The sequence below is a fragment of the Ictidomys tridecemlineatus genome, chromosome 6 (assembly GCF_052094955.1).
Source record: "Ictidomys tridecemlineatus isolate mIctTri1 chromosome 6, mIctTri1.hap1, whole genome shotgun sequence".
Taxonomy (NCBI): domain Eukaryota; kingdom Metazoa; phylum Chordata; class Mammalia; order Rodentia; family Sciuridae; genus Ictidomys; species Ictidomys tridecemlineatus.
In genome coordinates, this window is record NC_135482.1 from 7,011,849 (window position 1) to 7,027,294 (window position 15,446).

Here is a 15,446-nt window from a genome sequence, read left to right on the forward strand (position 1 = left end):
TTAGAGTATTGGGGATTGGACTAAATTGCTTAGGGCCTCACTAAGTTGCTGGGACTGGTTTTGAACTCATGCTCCTTTTGCCTCAGCCTCCTGACTAACTGGGATTACAGGTGTGAGCTACCATGCCAGGTATGAATGCATGACTTTCACAGATAAGCAAGTCTACAGTATTCAACTTTCTGCACCCAAAGCCTTTCTAAGGAAGAAGAACTACAGATACTCAAAGGTTTATTGATGAGTACCTCAGGCATGGAATTTTCAAATTCTAAAATGTAACAAAATTCCAGGGTAACATAGTATTTACAATTCATGACTATTTTCCTGAGTTTCCATGTCACTGGAGTCAAGACTCTATTATCACACTTAGCTATAGTGTTATCTGTAGCATTGGTCAAGACTATTATCAGCTACAGTGTCATTTATTGTTTGTCTATCTCCCTTTGACCAGACTGAGCAATTCTAGGGAAGTGGCAATCCATCCACAATGACTAACTCAAAAAGTTAATGAGGGACTGGGGAAGTAGCTCAGCTGGTAGAGTGTTTGCCTGACATGTGTGAAGCCCTGGATTCAATCCTCTACATCCCAAGGAAAAAAGTTATTTATTGCATTAAAATGCATTCTTCGTGGCTCACTTCATGAATAAAAAGTTCCAAAATTACCTAGATATACTGGTGCTATAACAAAAAGGACTAGATACAATACTATACAAGGTGCTTGATGTAAAATCCCTGACTTGTGAACCATCATCCTGTGTTTTCAGTTCCTTCTCGGACTTGAGAAGATTCAAGATCATTCATGTATCAAGTTAAAAACTTGCTTATTCTATGGAAGTAAACTGAAGGATAATGAATTAATTTTGTAAAGATCTTGGTATGTATAATGTATCTAGTTCTACCTCGATCAACTGGGTTTTACAAAGCTTCAAGAAAACCAAAGGTCACAAGCAAAGGATAGTTCCAGGTCAATCACAAGACTGGTTTCTATGATTAAGATTGATCAATTGTACAATCCATCTTTTCACCTCTTCCCACCAGCTTTCTGCATAAAGCTTTACTATTAGAACTGAAGAGTAATTCTGTGCACTGGATGGTGATTTGGTTTTTATAGGAAAGAGGTAAGTTGGTAATATTACATTCCATTTTCAATGAGTCCAAATATAACATCATAAATGCCAAAACATAGTTTTGATATCCAACATCATATCATATCTGGTTCCCATACTGGTCCCCCAAACTGAAATATGATCCAATGGCAGATCTTTCCGCAAAATAGATGATTCAGTTTTCACTTTCAAATTTTATGTTCATCAGATTAATGTTTCGCGATAGAGGACAACCGACAAAGAACAAGGTTCCCCTTGCTCCTGGGCTCCTTCATTTTGTCATTACAAACAAAATTTTCAGACATGACAAACAAAAATTACAAACCCCTGCAGCATTTCCAAATATTTTTGGAAATCTGAGAGAAACTGCTCAAAAGATTTGTTACCAAACATGTTTCTTGTATATTCCGGAGCCAGCTCTGGAATCAACTCTTTTAAAACAGGATTTTTGGTTGACCTAACAGAAACAAGAACGACTTGATGTGAAAGACTTTGTCACCTAAGCGAGTGTGATGATAACTGACAAAACTTCTGAGTCCGAGTAACTTTGAAGACAGTCCCTCCGGGGCATGGCATACACTTCTCTCTCTGCAGTCATTTAAGCTTCCCAGAATACCTCAATGGTAGAGAGAACTGGGGGCCCACCCTTTCCACGAGCAGCCGACAAAGAAGAAATCCGCGGAGGCACCCGCAGGAGAAGGATCCGCAGAGCCAGGGATCGCCTGAGACCAACTTAGATACCTCTGGGGCGCCTCAGGTTGATCCAAGAACAAGCCCTGGAGGGGACACCGTGGGAGAAGAGTCTAACCTGAGAGGCCGCGGGCGCTTGCTAAAGCAGGAACCAGCTTGGGAGTAGAGAGTAGCCAAAGCATAACTGCCAGCTCACACGTCAGGAAAAGAAAGGCAATCAGCCCGCGAAGGAGCCACCAGCACAGCCGCGTCGCCAGGAAACCGGACCAACCGCCCCTCCCCTTCCGGCTGGCGCCGCTCGCGGGCTTTCCTCTCCCGGCGGCGCAGAATGCTGACATCAACGCCGCACTCGGCGTTCCGGCCGCGGGGCCCTTTTTCATTAGAGCTTCACGTACCACTTAACGCCCACCTTCCCAGAGTGTCTGATTCCAGTGGTTCACTGGAAGGGCTCTTTCCAGCTCGCTTCAAAGTGCCCAGGAAGAAGGCTGGACCCGTCCTGGGGAACTCCAATCAGAGAGAAGAAAACATTTGAGAATGTTGGCGAGAGAGGCAGGCAATAACGCGAACAGCCACATTTCTAGAAGGTTCTAGGCAGCGCGCTGGAGCACGGGTAGAGGGAGACGGACTGAGAGAGCCAAGGACCCAGGGTCACGAGGCCGTTAGGGGGAGGAGCCAGCGGCCGGGGAGGTTCTAGTCTGTTCGGCCTCGCGGCATCCGCCCCCTTCTGCGCGGTCACGCTGAGCCAGCGCCCGGGCCTGGGAACCGGCCGCAGCCGCCTCCGCCTTCCTCTCCTCGACCATGGATCCCCGCAAAGTGAGCGAGCTTCGGGCCTTCGTGAAAATGTGTAAGCAGGATCCGAGCGTCCTGCACACCGAGGAGATGCGCTTCCTGAGAGAGTGGGTGGAGAGGTGAGACTCGCGCCCAGGGACCGTTGGGGGCGGCCTGGGCCGGAGCTGGCGCGGGGCGCGGGCTCGGGGCCCCTAGGTGGCTTCGCTCCCTGGCCGGGAAGGTAGCCACCTGGAGTGGTTAATGGAGGGTCCGGAGCCTTGGGTAGTGCAGGAGCCGGGGAGTCAGGGGCAGAGCCGAGGTCGCCGCTGCCTAAAGCCCCACGGTGTGTGTTGGACAAGGCGGACGCAGCCGATTGCAAGGACAGGGGCCCCGGAGACCTGAAGAGCAAGGGAGAGGGATAAGAATGAAGGCGTGCGGGGTGGGTTTTCCCCCCCTCTGGCGTCCTGCTTAGGTCGCGTTGACACATAAGAGCTCCTTTATTCGCTATCCTGTAAGATAATAACTTTTATAAGAGTCACTACATTGGATTTTCCTCACTTTTATTTTACAGCTATTCTAACTGCGTTATCTTGGAAATCACTTAAAATACCTCCGTTCATAGTGTTACTATCACTGCAGACACTTGGAGGAAAGTGATTTTTCAAGAACTAGTTCGTTTCCAGCATGTGGTCTTGGTTCTCTTGAACTGCATGCACAGTATCTCCTCAGGCGCAAGGAATTAAGTAAACAGGCGCTTTGCCAACTGCTGGGAAACTGTATGAGTAGTGCCTACTTAGGAATACAAACGGATAGATAACAAAAATTAGTTGTAAGTTTGGCTTTATAATAGAGATTATCAGTCTGTATGTTGGAGTACTACTTGAAACCTTCCCTCGGGAGATGATTGGGGGTGGATCGCCACTAACGAGAGGCTTTGTGTTCAATCCTTCGGAAAAATATACCACTAGTAGTGGGGAATTTAAAAGCGATAAACAGCCTTGGAGTGGCACGTGCCTGTAGTCCCAATTACGGAGGAGGCTGAGGCAGGAAGAGCACTTGAGCTCAGGAAGTGAAGGCCAGCCTGGCAGTGTAGCAAGACCACTTCTTTAAAAAGAAGGGGGAGAGATAAAACGCAAATTGCATTTCACTAGAATGAATAACTGAAAAGCACTGTAACTCCTCTAAGATCTAACTACCACAATATCATAAATGGTAATTTGTTCTAGTAATAATTTTATAAGGGAAAGTGAACTCATGATTATTAAACGCTTGCTCTTTGAGCAAGCTTGTTCTAAGGGAGAAACTACGTTAAAAATCTATGATGGTTTAATTTTTTTCCTTTAAGAAGTTTTTCAGTCTTTTTTTGCCCCACCAATTTTTGAGCACTGAAATTTTTACTCAGAGAACATTTAAAATTATTATAGTAATTTTGAAAAAAAAAAAACTATTGTTAACAGTCAACAAGAATCCTATTTTCCTAACTCCTCCTCAAAAACAAAACCAACTCAGATAAATGTGGGGAGTAGGAATTGAGGACTAAATTTTAATCGTTTTCTCTGTTGAATAACTGGTTCCAAAAACCTCACCTAAGATATTTCTGTACTTTTATTCTCTGATACTTAGTTGTTATAGGAAAGATCCTATAATTAATAAGTTATTCCTAAAATGCCAGGTAAAACAGATAAATCACAGGAAAAAAATAGCTGGCACCAAGAGTGAACATTTTAGTGAGTGAACACAACTTTTTTTTGTTTCTCACTAGAGAGGAGGGAGGAGGACACTGAAGAAAAGTTAAAACAGCCTAAGACCAATGTTGTATCTTGTGCTGGAGAAATTAGATTATTGCTGTATTAGAGAGTCCTAATTTAAGATCTGCAAAATATTTGCTCAATTTTACTGTTCCCCAAAATGATCATGCATTTTACTTTAATATTTCTTATAGGTAATTCCAGTTTTTATTTTTTGATTCCATGTATATTTTTCTTGTTAAAGTCTAAATTGTGCATGTGAGTATGGGGTGAAGTATCCCCATGTGTAGAGGTCTTATTTTGAACTTAATCAGATTGGAATTTTAACAGAAGTTTTTGCTATATTAAACTTTCATTTTTATGGGCTTTGAAAACTTCAATTGTGCTGGTATCATTGTTTTCTTTGCACTTATATTAATATTTTAGCAGAGTAGATTGAATGTGGAGACTTCTAAATCCAGGAATATCATTTGTATGATTAGGATTCCTTGAGGTGAAACCATGTCAGAGTTCTTCTCTCACAAGTGCCTAGGCAGAGGAGCTCAGTTGAAGAACATTTTATCTGCTATGATTGCTGTCAGTTTATGGCTTACAGTTTTATTACTTAGCCTATCAACCTTTTAAATTACACAAAGAGAGAATATATTAGAAATTTGCATTACACATATGAGAAAAATCTGAATAGTGATCAGTGGGGAATCCAGGAAGATTGTTCTTTTCAGCAAATATATTGAGATATTTTCATTTTACTCTTCGTTGAGGGAGAACTGTTGTCTGACCTTGTTTCTCCCATTTAATAATTATTTTATATCTTTTGCTTTTATTAGTTTCTCTGATGGTAATTTAAGGGAGTATCTTTGTATCCATCCCTACCCTGGCACAGAACATGGCACATGGCTCTTAGTAAATAAATATTTTAAAGAGTAGCAAACAGGGGCTGGGGTTGTGGCTCAATTGTAGAAGCACTCGCCTAGCAATTGTGAGGCCCTAGGTTCAATCCTCAGCACACATAAAAATAAATAAAGGTATCATGTCCAACTATAACTAAAAAATAAAATATTTTTTTTAAAAAGAGTTCCAAACAATGTACTTCTATCCTAAATGTAGGATTTAAAATATATAACACCAGTTTTTTTCTAGATCTGCATTAATGCTTATAGTATGAAGCAGATTAAAGGTTTTTTAAAAATATTTTTAGTCGTAGATAAATACAATATCTTTATTTGTTTAATTTTTTTTTTTAATGATGCTGGGGATTGAACCCAGTGCCTCACGTGTGCTGGGCAAGTACTCTACCACTGAGCCACAACCCCAGCCCAGATTGAAAGTTTTAATTCAGAAATTAAGAGAATTATGAATGGTCTTGTGTGACCTTATGTGAAGAACGCCTTTGTACTAGCTCTACCTGATTGTGCAACATAAAATCCTATACTGGCAAAGTCCAAATGGCAATATTTTGTTGGAAACTAATTTGTTCTAAATCTTGGAAGCATTAATTGAACTCTTTGTAGCTGTAAATTCTGTTAAGAAATTAAAACTTGGAATGTGAGAAACAAATCTAGTTTATGAATAAATTCTCTTGTGCTTAATTTTTTAATTTTTTTTGAACAATTTCAGGCTGAAAGAAAAACAGCAAAAACAATACAAAGAACTACTTTTGCTGAATGATTTGAGAGTAAGCTTTCATGGTTACGCCCCTCAACACCATTGAATTTGTATTTCCAAGGACAGTTGAAAATAAAACCGTCAAACTCAGGGAACTAAAATGGATACATTAATATTAACTAAATCTCAGAATTACAGTGTTAAACTTAGTTGTCATGTGAAACATGTCATTGTGAAATGTCATTGTGAAACAATTTTTTGTTCTTCCCTTGATTTTATGACCATGAACATTGGTCTTGAAGTTTGAAATATTATGAGTCAGTTATTCTGTAGAATTTTTCTCAATGTGGATTTGTCTGATTTTTTTTTTCCTAGAATTAGATTTAGCTTAATACATTTCTTGGCAGGAATATCACTTCCCAGAGTTGTGACTGTTTGAATGTCACCCTAAATCCATTCCTGACACTGCATTTTGAAACTTAGGAAAAACACAGCTTAAGAAGCCTGTGACTTCATTAAAATTTAACTGCAAAGAGCTAATGTTTGATTCCTGTGCTCTTTTGAAAAGTAGTTTTTCCTATAGAAAAGAATTTCGTGGGTTTTATATGCCTGCCTCTTATCACTGAATCATTTTACTTTGCTGAAATACAAATTAAGATGTTTTGGGGGCTGTGGACGTGGCTCAGGCGGTAGCGCACTCGCCTAGCATGTGTGCGGCCCGGGTTCGATCCTCAGCACCACATATAAAAAAAGATCTTGTGTCCACTGAAAAACTAAAAAATAAATAAAATTCTGTCTGTCTGTCTGTCTGTCTCTCTCTCTCTCTCTCTCTCTCTCTCTTTAAAAAAAAAAGATGTTTTGGATCATATGATCACTTTATTTTTGTCATATATCCATTCCTTTATAAGGGAACTGAGAAATATGACTAAATGGTTAAGCACCCCTGGGTGCAATTCTCAGTATCAAAAAAAGGCAGAAAATTATTTGCTGTTTTGGAGATTAAACTCAAGAGTTGCACACGTACAAGGCAAGTGCTCTACAAGCAAGCTGTGTGACCGCCTTACTCTTTGACTTTTTTTTTTTATATATATTTTTTAGTTGTATACGGACACAGTATCTTTATTATTTTTGTGTGGTGCTGAAGATTGAACCCAGTGCCTCATACATGCCAGGCAAGTGCTCTATCACTGAGCCACAACCTGAGCCCACTCTTTGACTTTTTAAATTTTGAGGCAAGGTCATGTTAAATTGTGCAGACTGGCTTTGAATGAGTGATCCTACTGTCTCACCCTTCCATGTAGCTGGGATTATGGGCATGTGCCATCACACCTGATTTGAAGGCTAAAATTAATTTTAAGAGTGTAGAACAGCTGGCATGCTTTCCCTTTTCTGTTTTTGTTTTTTGCTACTGAGGATTAAACCCAGGGGTGCTCTGCCACTGAGGTGTGCTGCTTAGCTTAGACATTTTATTTGTTTGTTTGTTTGTTTATTTCTGTTTTGAGTAGGATCTCACTAAATTGTACAGGCTGGCCTCAAATTTACAATCCTTCTGCCTCAGTGTCTTGAGTAGCTGGTATTACAGATGTGTGCCACTGTGTTCAGTATTATCAATTTTCACTTCTCATCAGCAGTGTATAAGAATTCCACCTGTTTGAGGGCTTTATGAGATGGCATAAACATATAATTCCAGCATCTCAAGAAACTGAGATAGGAGGATCATAAATTCAAGGTTAGTCTTGGCAATTTAGCAAGAGCCCATCTCAAAATAAAAAAAAAGCAATGGGAATCTAGCTCAGTGGTATTGCACTCCCGATTTAAATCCCTGTTACCAAAAATAAAATAGAAAACTGATATCCAGTTAAATTGAACTTATACCTATCCTGTGTCCACAAATTCCATCCAACTGAAATTAATGTAAATGCAGAACTACAATCTAGTTAGAGTTAACACTTTAATAGGTGCCTTTCTGTTTTCCAAGTTAATGAATTCTTGTTTTACATAGAAGCTAATAGCTTTTTTTTTTTAATTGAACTTGGTTTGTTTTTGACCCTAAATCCAAATATTGTTGTAGTCACTGGGCTGTTGACATGTAACCTGTGTGCTCTAGGTCTACACCAAATGGACATATAACATTCTTTGTTATTTTTTCTTTGTTTTTGTTGTGCACATGTAATTCGTAGTGTTGCTTTGGATTCATTGAAGAAGGATTTGCAAGGCCTAGAGGAAGTCTTAATGGGTGAAGTTTAGAAGCAATGAGGAGAAAAGGTGTAATGTGAGGACATGTGAATGTATATAAGAATGATCCTTGTAGGACTCAGGTGAAACAAACATTTTGAATAATTATTACTACATAATTATCTCGTAAGCTGCCTGTTTGAATTGAAATAAGTTTTGAGTTCATATATACCTATTGAATTCTAAGCTAACAATTTGTATGAATGATTTTGTCATTGCATGTTGAGCTCTCTTTTTGGTTGGGGGGCTTATTAAGGGACACTCAACCACTGAGCCACTCCCCTAGCCCTATTTTGTATTTTATTTAGAGACAGCGTCTCCCTGAGTTGCTTAGCACCTTTCCATTCCTGAGGCTGACTTTGAACTCATGATCTTCCTGCCTCAGCCTCCTGAACTACTAGGATTATAGGCATGCACCAACTTGCCTGGCTTGACTGCTCTTTTAATTTTCCTCTGGGAGTAGGCACAGAGAAGCTGTATGGTTATCTTTATTTAGATTTATGGAGACAGGGAAAGGGCTTCATTAGCCAGTATACTAAAAATGAAATTTTAAACTGAAAAAAAACTTGATCATAATAATACCAAAGCATTTAAATTAATTGAAAAACTTAAGTTTTGAAGGGGTTAGTCATCTAAACATCTCTTAGGCGTAAACATGTTGCTTACCTTAGTGAAATTTAATTTTCTAAACAAATATCTTTTTTCTCATCTTCTTCAAGCATGGGGGGTAAAGTACCACCTGCTACTCATAAACCTAAATCAGAAGAAAATACCAAGGTAAGTTTTAATTTTATTCATGCATTTAGTGGTAAAATGTAAAATTTCTTAGTATTTTTTTTAACTACTGCTCTCAAATTACCATTCCCAGTTTTCCCCAAGGTCACTTGGAAATAAGATCTTTTAAATATTTGTTTGTCTTTATGAAACTAGCTTTTAGACCAAATTTCTGGAAGCTGATTTAAAACTGAGAATTTGAGATTGAATAATTCACTTGATTTTAAAAAAAATGTTATCCATTTGTTGTATGCATGGCCTATAAGCAGTAAGCTCTGTGATGAACAAGGATCCCAAATCAGTATTTTTTTTTTTAAGAGAGAGAGAATTTTTAAATATTTATTTTTAGTTTTTCGGTGGACACAACATCTTTTTTTTTTTTTAATGTGGTACTGAGGATCGAACCTCGGTCCCGCCCGTGCTAGGCCAGCACTCTACCGATGAGCCACAATCCCAGCCCCCTCCCTCCCAAATCAGTATTTTAAAATTTTTTTCTGCCCTATTACCTGAGGGATGTTCCTGATGTTGTATGTTAGAAATGAGGGGGGGTTAAATGTACTCTGCAGGGTTTTTGTTTGTTTGTTTGTACACAGGATTGAACTCCGGACACTCATCACTGAGCCACATTCCCTACCTCTCTTTTGGTTTTATTTAGAGACAGGGTCTCTCAAAGTTGCTTAGTGCCTTGCTTTTGCTGAGGCTGGCTTAATTCCTGATCCTCCTGCCCTCAGCCTCCAGGCATGCTGCACTGCATCACCCCTCTGTGGTATTTTTAAGGATGTTCTCTTCAGGGCTGGGGTTGTGGTTCAGAGGTAGAACGTGCACCTAGCATGCGTGAGGCACTGGGTTCGCTCATCAGCATCACATAAAGTAAAATTGTGTCCACCTATAACTGAAAATATTGTTTTTTTTTTTTTAAAAAGAATGTTCTCGTCCATATTTTTCTTTTCTCCCATTTTGTTCCTTCATGTCTGAAAGTTGTTTTTTTTCCCCCAAGTTTTCTGATTAGTCATCTTGTTTGTTTGTGGGTTTTTTTTTTTTTTTTTTTTTGTGTGTGTGTGTGTGTGTGTGTATATATCCTGGATTGAACCCAGGGGGGCAATTAGCCTTGAGCCATATCCTCAGCCCTTTTTAAAATTTTTTTTATTTTGAAATAGGATCTCACTAAGTTTCTTAGGGGCTTGCCAAGTTGCTGAGGCTGGCTTGAACTTGTGATCCTCCTGCCTCAGCCTTCCAAGCTGCTTTGCTTATAGGCATGTGACCCCATGCCTGGCCTTGATTAGCTATCTTAAATTAAATTGCTATTTTATGTAGAACCATTAATATGGTTTTATTTGTTTAAATGTAGAAATAGAAGTTGTGAACTTCTCATATGAACTTCTGATGATATGTAATGAGAAAGGTTAAGCAAAAGCTCAAAAAGTAGTTACTCTTTTAGATGTCATTTTACTGGTTTGATATTTTCTGAGCCCTTGATACTTTGCATTTGATAAAAAATGTATGGAAACTATTATATTTATCCTATGTGTCTGTTAACTTTTTAAAATCAGTCTAATTTAGACTTGTGACTGGTCTTTCAGTGTATGCTAACTAATGTATTTAGCAGATTTTCATGTTTGGTAGGGACTCAACAAATATTTTGTATTATGGGGGGATTTCGATTTTAAAAGGTGGGAGCCTAAATAGTTAAATAATTCTGACATCTAATACAGATGTATAGATAGTTATGGTGGGCTGATCATGATGTATTCTCTTAAGATACATAGCATTATTAAAGGGAAAAGGCAAAGTGCAGAGTTATCTCATACACATAAAATATATTTTTTCTGTGATGTATAAGAAACCACACTGGTTATCTACTGAATGGAATAGAAATTTGGTTTCCAACTTGACTACGTTTAAATTCTTTGAATTTTAATTGTTTATTATAGTTCCATAGACCCTTATTTGCAATTCCAAAATTGAAAAGCCATTGAAAAGTAAAAGTTACAGTAAATTTGGTAGTAAAATATTATCTGAATGGACTGTTCATAAGTCTTGTTTTGTTTTGGAGGCAGGTGCTTGATAGGTTGTCTGGGCTGACCTCAAAAAGGACAAACACAAATCTGAAGCAAAGTTACCAAAATTAAACAAAGGAACTTAATAACTAAAATATAACATATTGTGGACAATGTATATGTAAATTTTTTATAAGTTGAGCTGGGGATGTGGTTCAAGCGGTAGCACACTCGCCTGGCATGCATGCAGCCCGAGTTCGATCCTCAGCACCACATACAAACGAAGATGTTGTGTCCGCCGAAAACTAAAAAATAAATATTAAAATTCTCTCTCAACACAGTGTCCCTGATATAGTATTCCAGGGATTTAAAAAAAAAATTTTTATTAGTTGACTGCTATGTATTATATATATGGTGTGATTAAATACTTATGGCACTGTTTTCATTCCCTTTGCCTAGGAAGAAAAAACAGATAGCAAGAAGTCGGAAGAAAACATTAAGAGAGATGAGCCATCAAGTGAGGAAAGTGATCTAGGTGAGGAGACAGTTTGTATTTGATGATCTTATGATGCTGGGTCAGTTTTTATTGGAGTGACAAAATCAGCACTAATAGAAATTGTTGTTAATGAGCTACAAATGAAGTGCTAGAGTGTTTTTTTTTTTTTTTTTTTTATACTGGGAATTGAACCCAAAAGTGCTTAATTGCTGAGCCACATCTGCAGCCCTTTTAAAAAATATTTCATTTAGAGACAGGGTCTTGCTGAGTTGCTAAGTGCCTTGTTAAGTTGCTGTGACCTGGCTTTGAGCTTGAGTTCCCCTGCTTCAGCCTTCTGAGCAGCTGGGATTACTGGTTGGCCCTAAAAGTTTTCTAGTAGCCATATTTTGAAAAAGAAAAGAAAAAAGATTAATTGTTGAAATATAATTTTACTTAAATCAATGATATATTGGTTAGAATAATAACACCTAGCTGAGCATTATACCTTGGGAGGCCAAGGCAGGAAGGATTGCAAGTTCAGAGACATCCTGGGAAATTCAGCAAGAACCTGTGTCAAAATAAAATGTAAAAAGGGCTGGGGATGTAGCTCAATGGTAGAGTGCTCCTGGGTTCAGTCCCCAGGATTGTCCATTTAAAAGAAGAAGAAGAAATTAACAACTAAGAAGTGATGTAAAAAAGTTTTTAAGGGCTGGGGTTGTGGCTTAGCGGTAAAGCACTCGTCTCGCACATGTGAGGCCCTGGTTCGATCATAAAAATAAATAAGTGAAATAAAGATATTGTGTCCAACTACAACTAAAAAATAAATATTAAAAAAAATTTTAAAAAAAGTTTTTAAATTATTTTCCTCACTAGATCTTCAAAGTCAAATTCAAAGTTTATTTTACATATGTAGCATCTCTCAATTCAATGTTGCATTTTCATTAAATAATTCAAACTTCTGACATTTGTATTTGAAATGTTGGGTGGTCACATACTCAATTTGTATTCAACATATTTTAAAATATTTCTATTAGCTGAATTCAGTAACAAAAAAATATTTTCCATTAGTACTTTTTCATGTTGATAAAATTGGTTCATATTTAGAAGAATTAATATTTATGCCATGAATGTGGTTTTTGGTTTTGTTTTCAAGGCCACAGAAAAAAAATTTGGAGGTTTTGAGACTATAAATATACTCCAGTTATTAATTGGGCAGTCTTTTTGTCACAGAATGAATCTTAAAGATCAGTTGATATTCAATATTGTTAGAAAGGTATTCTTAAGTGCAATTTGGTGGCTTAATTGAAAGTCTTTCATTTTTTATAAAGCGTCTTTTTTAGTTTTTCTCAATTTTGATAACTATAATTAAATTTTACTGATTCTCCCCCAAAAGCATTTTATATGCACAAATCAAACTTTTTGTAGTTCGACAATCTCAGTTTATGTTAAAATGGATTAAACATTTTTGTTGTACCATTCTCAAAGTCTCTAACCTTTTCAGTTAGAAGTTGACCAAGTTCTCTTTTTTAAAAAATATTGTTTTAGTTGTCAGTAGACCTTTTATTTATTTATACATGGTACCTTACTAAGTGCCTTGCTAAGACTTGCTGAGATGGCTTTGAACTTGTGTTCCTCCTGTTTCGACCTCCTGAGTGCTCTACGACTGAGCCACAACCCCGGCCCAATAAGTTGACTAAATTCTTGATTGTAATGTACAACATGGTGACTATAGTTAATATGCTGTGTGCTTAAAATTTCTTGAGATAAGATCTCAAGTGTTATCACCAAAAAACTGAAAAGTAAATACGTGAGATGATGGATAGGTTAATTAACTTAATGAGAGGAATTGTTTTATGATACATAGAAGTATACTTTCATTAAAACACAACATTGGCAGCTAGGGATGTAGCAATGGTAGAGCATGTGCGCCTATCAATCCCTGGACGGCCCCCCACCAATGCATTGTCAACCTTAATACAGTGTTAATTGTCAGTCACCCCTCAGTTTTTCCCCAGCCCTTTATATATTTTATTTTGAGACGGGGTCTTAACTAAGTTGCTCAGGGCCTTACTAAGTTGTAGAGGCTGGACTCGAACTTGTGATCTTCCTGCCTCAGCCTCCCAAATTATAGGGGTGTGCAACCACTTTGTAACTTTAAAATGTTTTGTATGTAAGTTGTTTTGCTCTGTTGGTATATAAGTGGAAATTGTCCTTCCACCCAAAATTTGCATCATGCCTCTTTTTATTCTTTTCCTGTTTTGGTTATAATACTAGCCATAGGACTTGATTTTTGAATCAGTAGTATGTCTATTTTAAAATTCAAATTTGTCCACACTATATTTTAGTATATAATAAGTATGTTAAAATTACATAGTATTTCATATTTTACGTTACTATACATTATTATATTACTATATTACTTCATATATTTTATTTTTTGGTACTAGAGATTGAAGCCAGGAATGCTCTACAACTGAATTACATTTCCAGTCCTTTTTATTTTTTCATTTTGAGATAGTCTTGCTAAATTGCTTAGATCCTCGATAAATTGCTAATGGCCAGTCAGGAATTTGCGATTCTCCCATCTCAGCTTCCTGAGTTGCTGGAGTTACAGGTGTGTGTCACCATGCCTGGCTTGAACTAACATTGTAGTAGATCATTGTGTAGAAAAAAATTTATTTGATCTGCATTGCTTTAACACTGAGTCATTATTGTATTTATGTATAATACTAGAAACTATGGACATGCTAACATTCCCACTACAATCCAATTATAATTATCCATTATGATGCAACAGTTGAAGTGGTAAGTCTTCCTAAAACAATAAAATTATACTTAACAGGTATTTCAATTAAAATATTCAAATTAGTTATGCTGGCCTGTCTTGTTCCTCACAACTAAAACACTCAGGGTCACTCCAGGGGAACTGGGCTGCACGAAATAACCACACAAGAGACAGAGATACCTTTTTCTTTGAGGTCCTGTGACAAGGGGCCAAAGAAAGAGCAAGCAAGTGGGTGCTGAACCCTTTTATTAAGGAGAAGCCATTCAAATGAGGCAAAGAGTCAGTAGCAAGTTGACTGACATCTAGAAAGCCCATACCCAAAAGCAGAGCAAGAGAAGGGGACACACTCAGGGCATTTCCATGGAACATTGGATCCCAGACAGGACAAAGTGGTAATATTACAAAAGAACCCATGAGTGTAGCTCAATCCATGGGGAGACATGCCTACATCTGAAGACACGCCCTCAAACTTCCTGGACTGTGACAATGTCCAGATCACTCTGAGATGTAGTGACCTGTCAAAGCCTCTTCTCTCCAGGATGGAAGGCATGAACAATTCAGAGTGGCTCCCCACATAGGCCAAAACTGAACACAAATATGAATAAAAACTGAGTATGCAAATACTCAACTCAATTATGCTGGTCATAGTCCATCCATTATTTATTTATTTAGTTCTCGGTGGACACAACATCTTTGTTTTTATGTGGTGCTGAGGATTGAACCTGGGCCGCACACATGCCAGGCGAGCGTGCTACCGCTTGAGCCACATCCCCAACCCTCCATCCATTTTTAATACTTCTGTGAGGGTAGTGGATCTGCTTTGTACAATGCAAGCCTTAATGTTCTTTTCTCATCTTTGGCAGAAATTGATAATGAAGGTGTAATTGAACCAGACACTGATGCTCCTCAAGAAATGGGAGATGAAAATGCAGAGGTAAGTTCACTGTTTCATTCTCTGTTTATTATAAGGAATATAAAGTTTCCCACTGTTGGAATTATTTTACAACATGACTTCCAGAAAATCACATATCTTTGGCTTGGGGCTGGGGTTGTGGCTCAGTGGTAGAGTGCTTACCTGGCACATGTGAGGCACTGTGTTGGATCCTTAGTACCATATAAAACTAAGTAAATGAAATGAATATATTATGCCCATCTACAACCTCCAAAAACTATTTTAAAAAATGAGACATTTAGTTAAGCATTTTATTTTATTACATAAAAACTTGATTTGTGAAAATCTCCTGTTATTTTGTTTGGTCTTTAAGT

General features: G+C 38.0%; 2 protein-coding genes across 3 annotated transcripts in view; one reads left to right on the forward strand and one right to left on the reverse strand.

The window, feature by feature from the left end:
- The window catches only part of Xpnpep3 (X-prolyl aminopeptidase 3), a 59,887-nt gene extending 57,495 nt beyond the window's left edge, over positions 1-2,392 (reverse strand). For both annotated transcript variants that reach the window (XM_078052687.1, XM_005322221.5), the window contains exon 1: positions 1,912-2,392. In XM_078052687.1, coding sequence (XP_077908813.1) covers positions 1,912-2,173 — 262 coding nt within the window. In that variant the 5' untranslated portion in view covers positions 2,174-2,392. The remainder of the gene's footprint in view (positions 1-1,911) is intronic.
- A 50-nt stretch (positions 2,393-2,442) lies between these two features.
- Positions 2,443-15,446, forward strand: part of St13 (ST13 Hsp70 interacting protein) — a 33,082-nt gene continuing 20,078 nt past the window's right edge. Inside the window, exons 1-4 of the mRNA XM_005322219.5 lie at positions 2,443-2,701; positions 8,869-8,926; positions 11,380-11,455; positions 15,044-15,114. Coding sequence (XP_005322276.2) covers positions 2,592-2,701; positions 8,869-8,926; positions 11,380-11,455; positions 15,044-15,114 — 315 coding nt within the window. The 5' untranslated portion in view covers positions 2,443-2,591. The remainder of the gene's footprint in view (positions 2,702-8,868; positions 8,927-11,379; positions 11,456-15,043; positions 15,115-15,446) is intronic.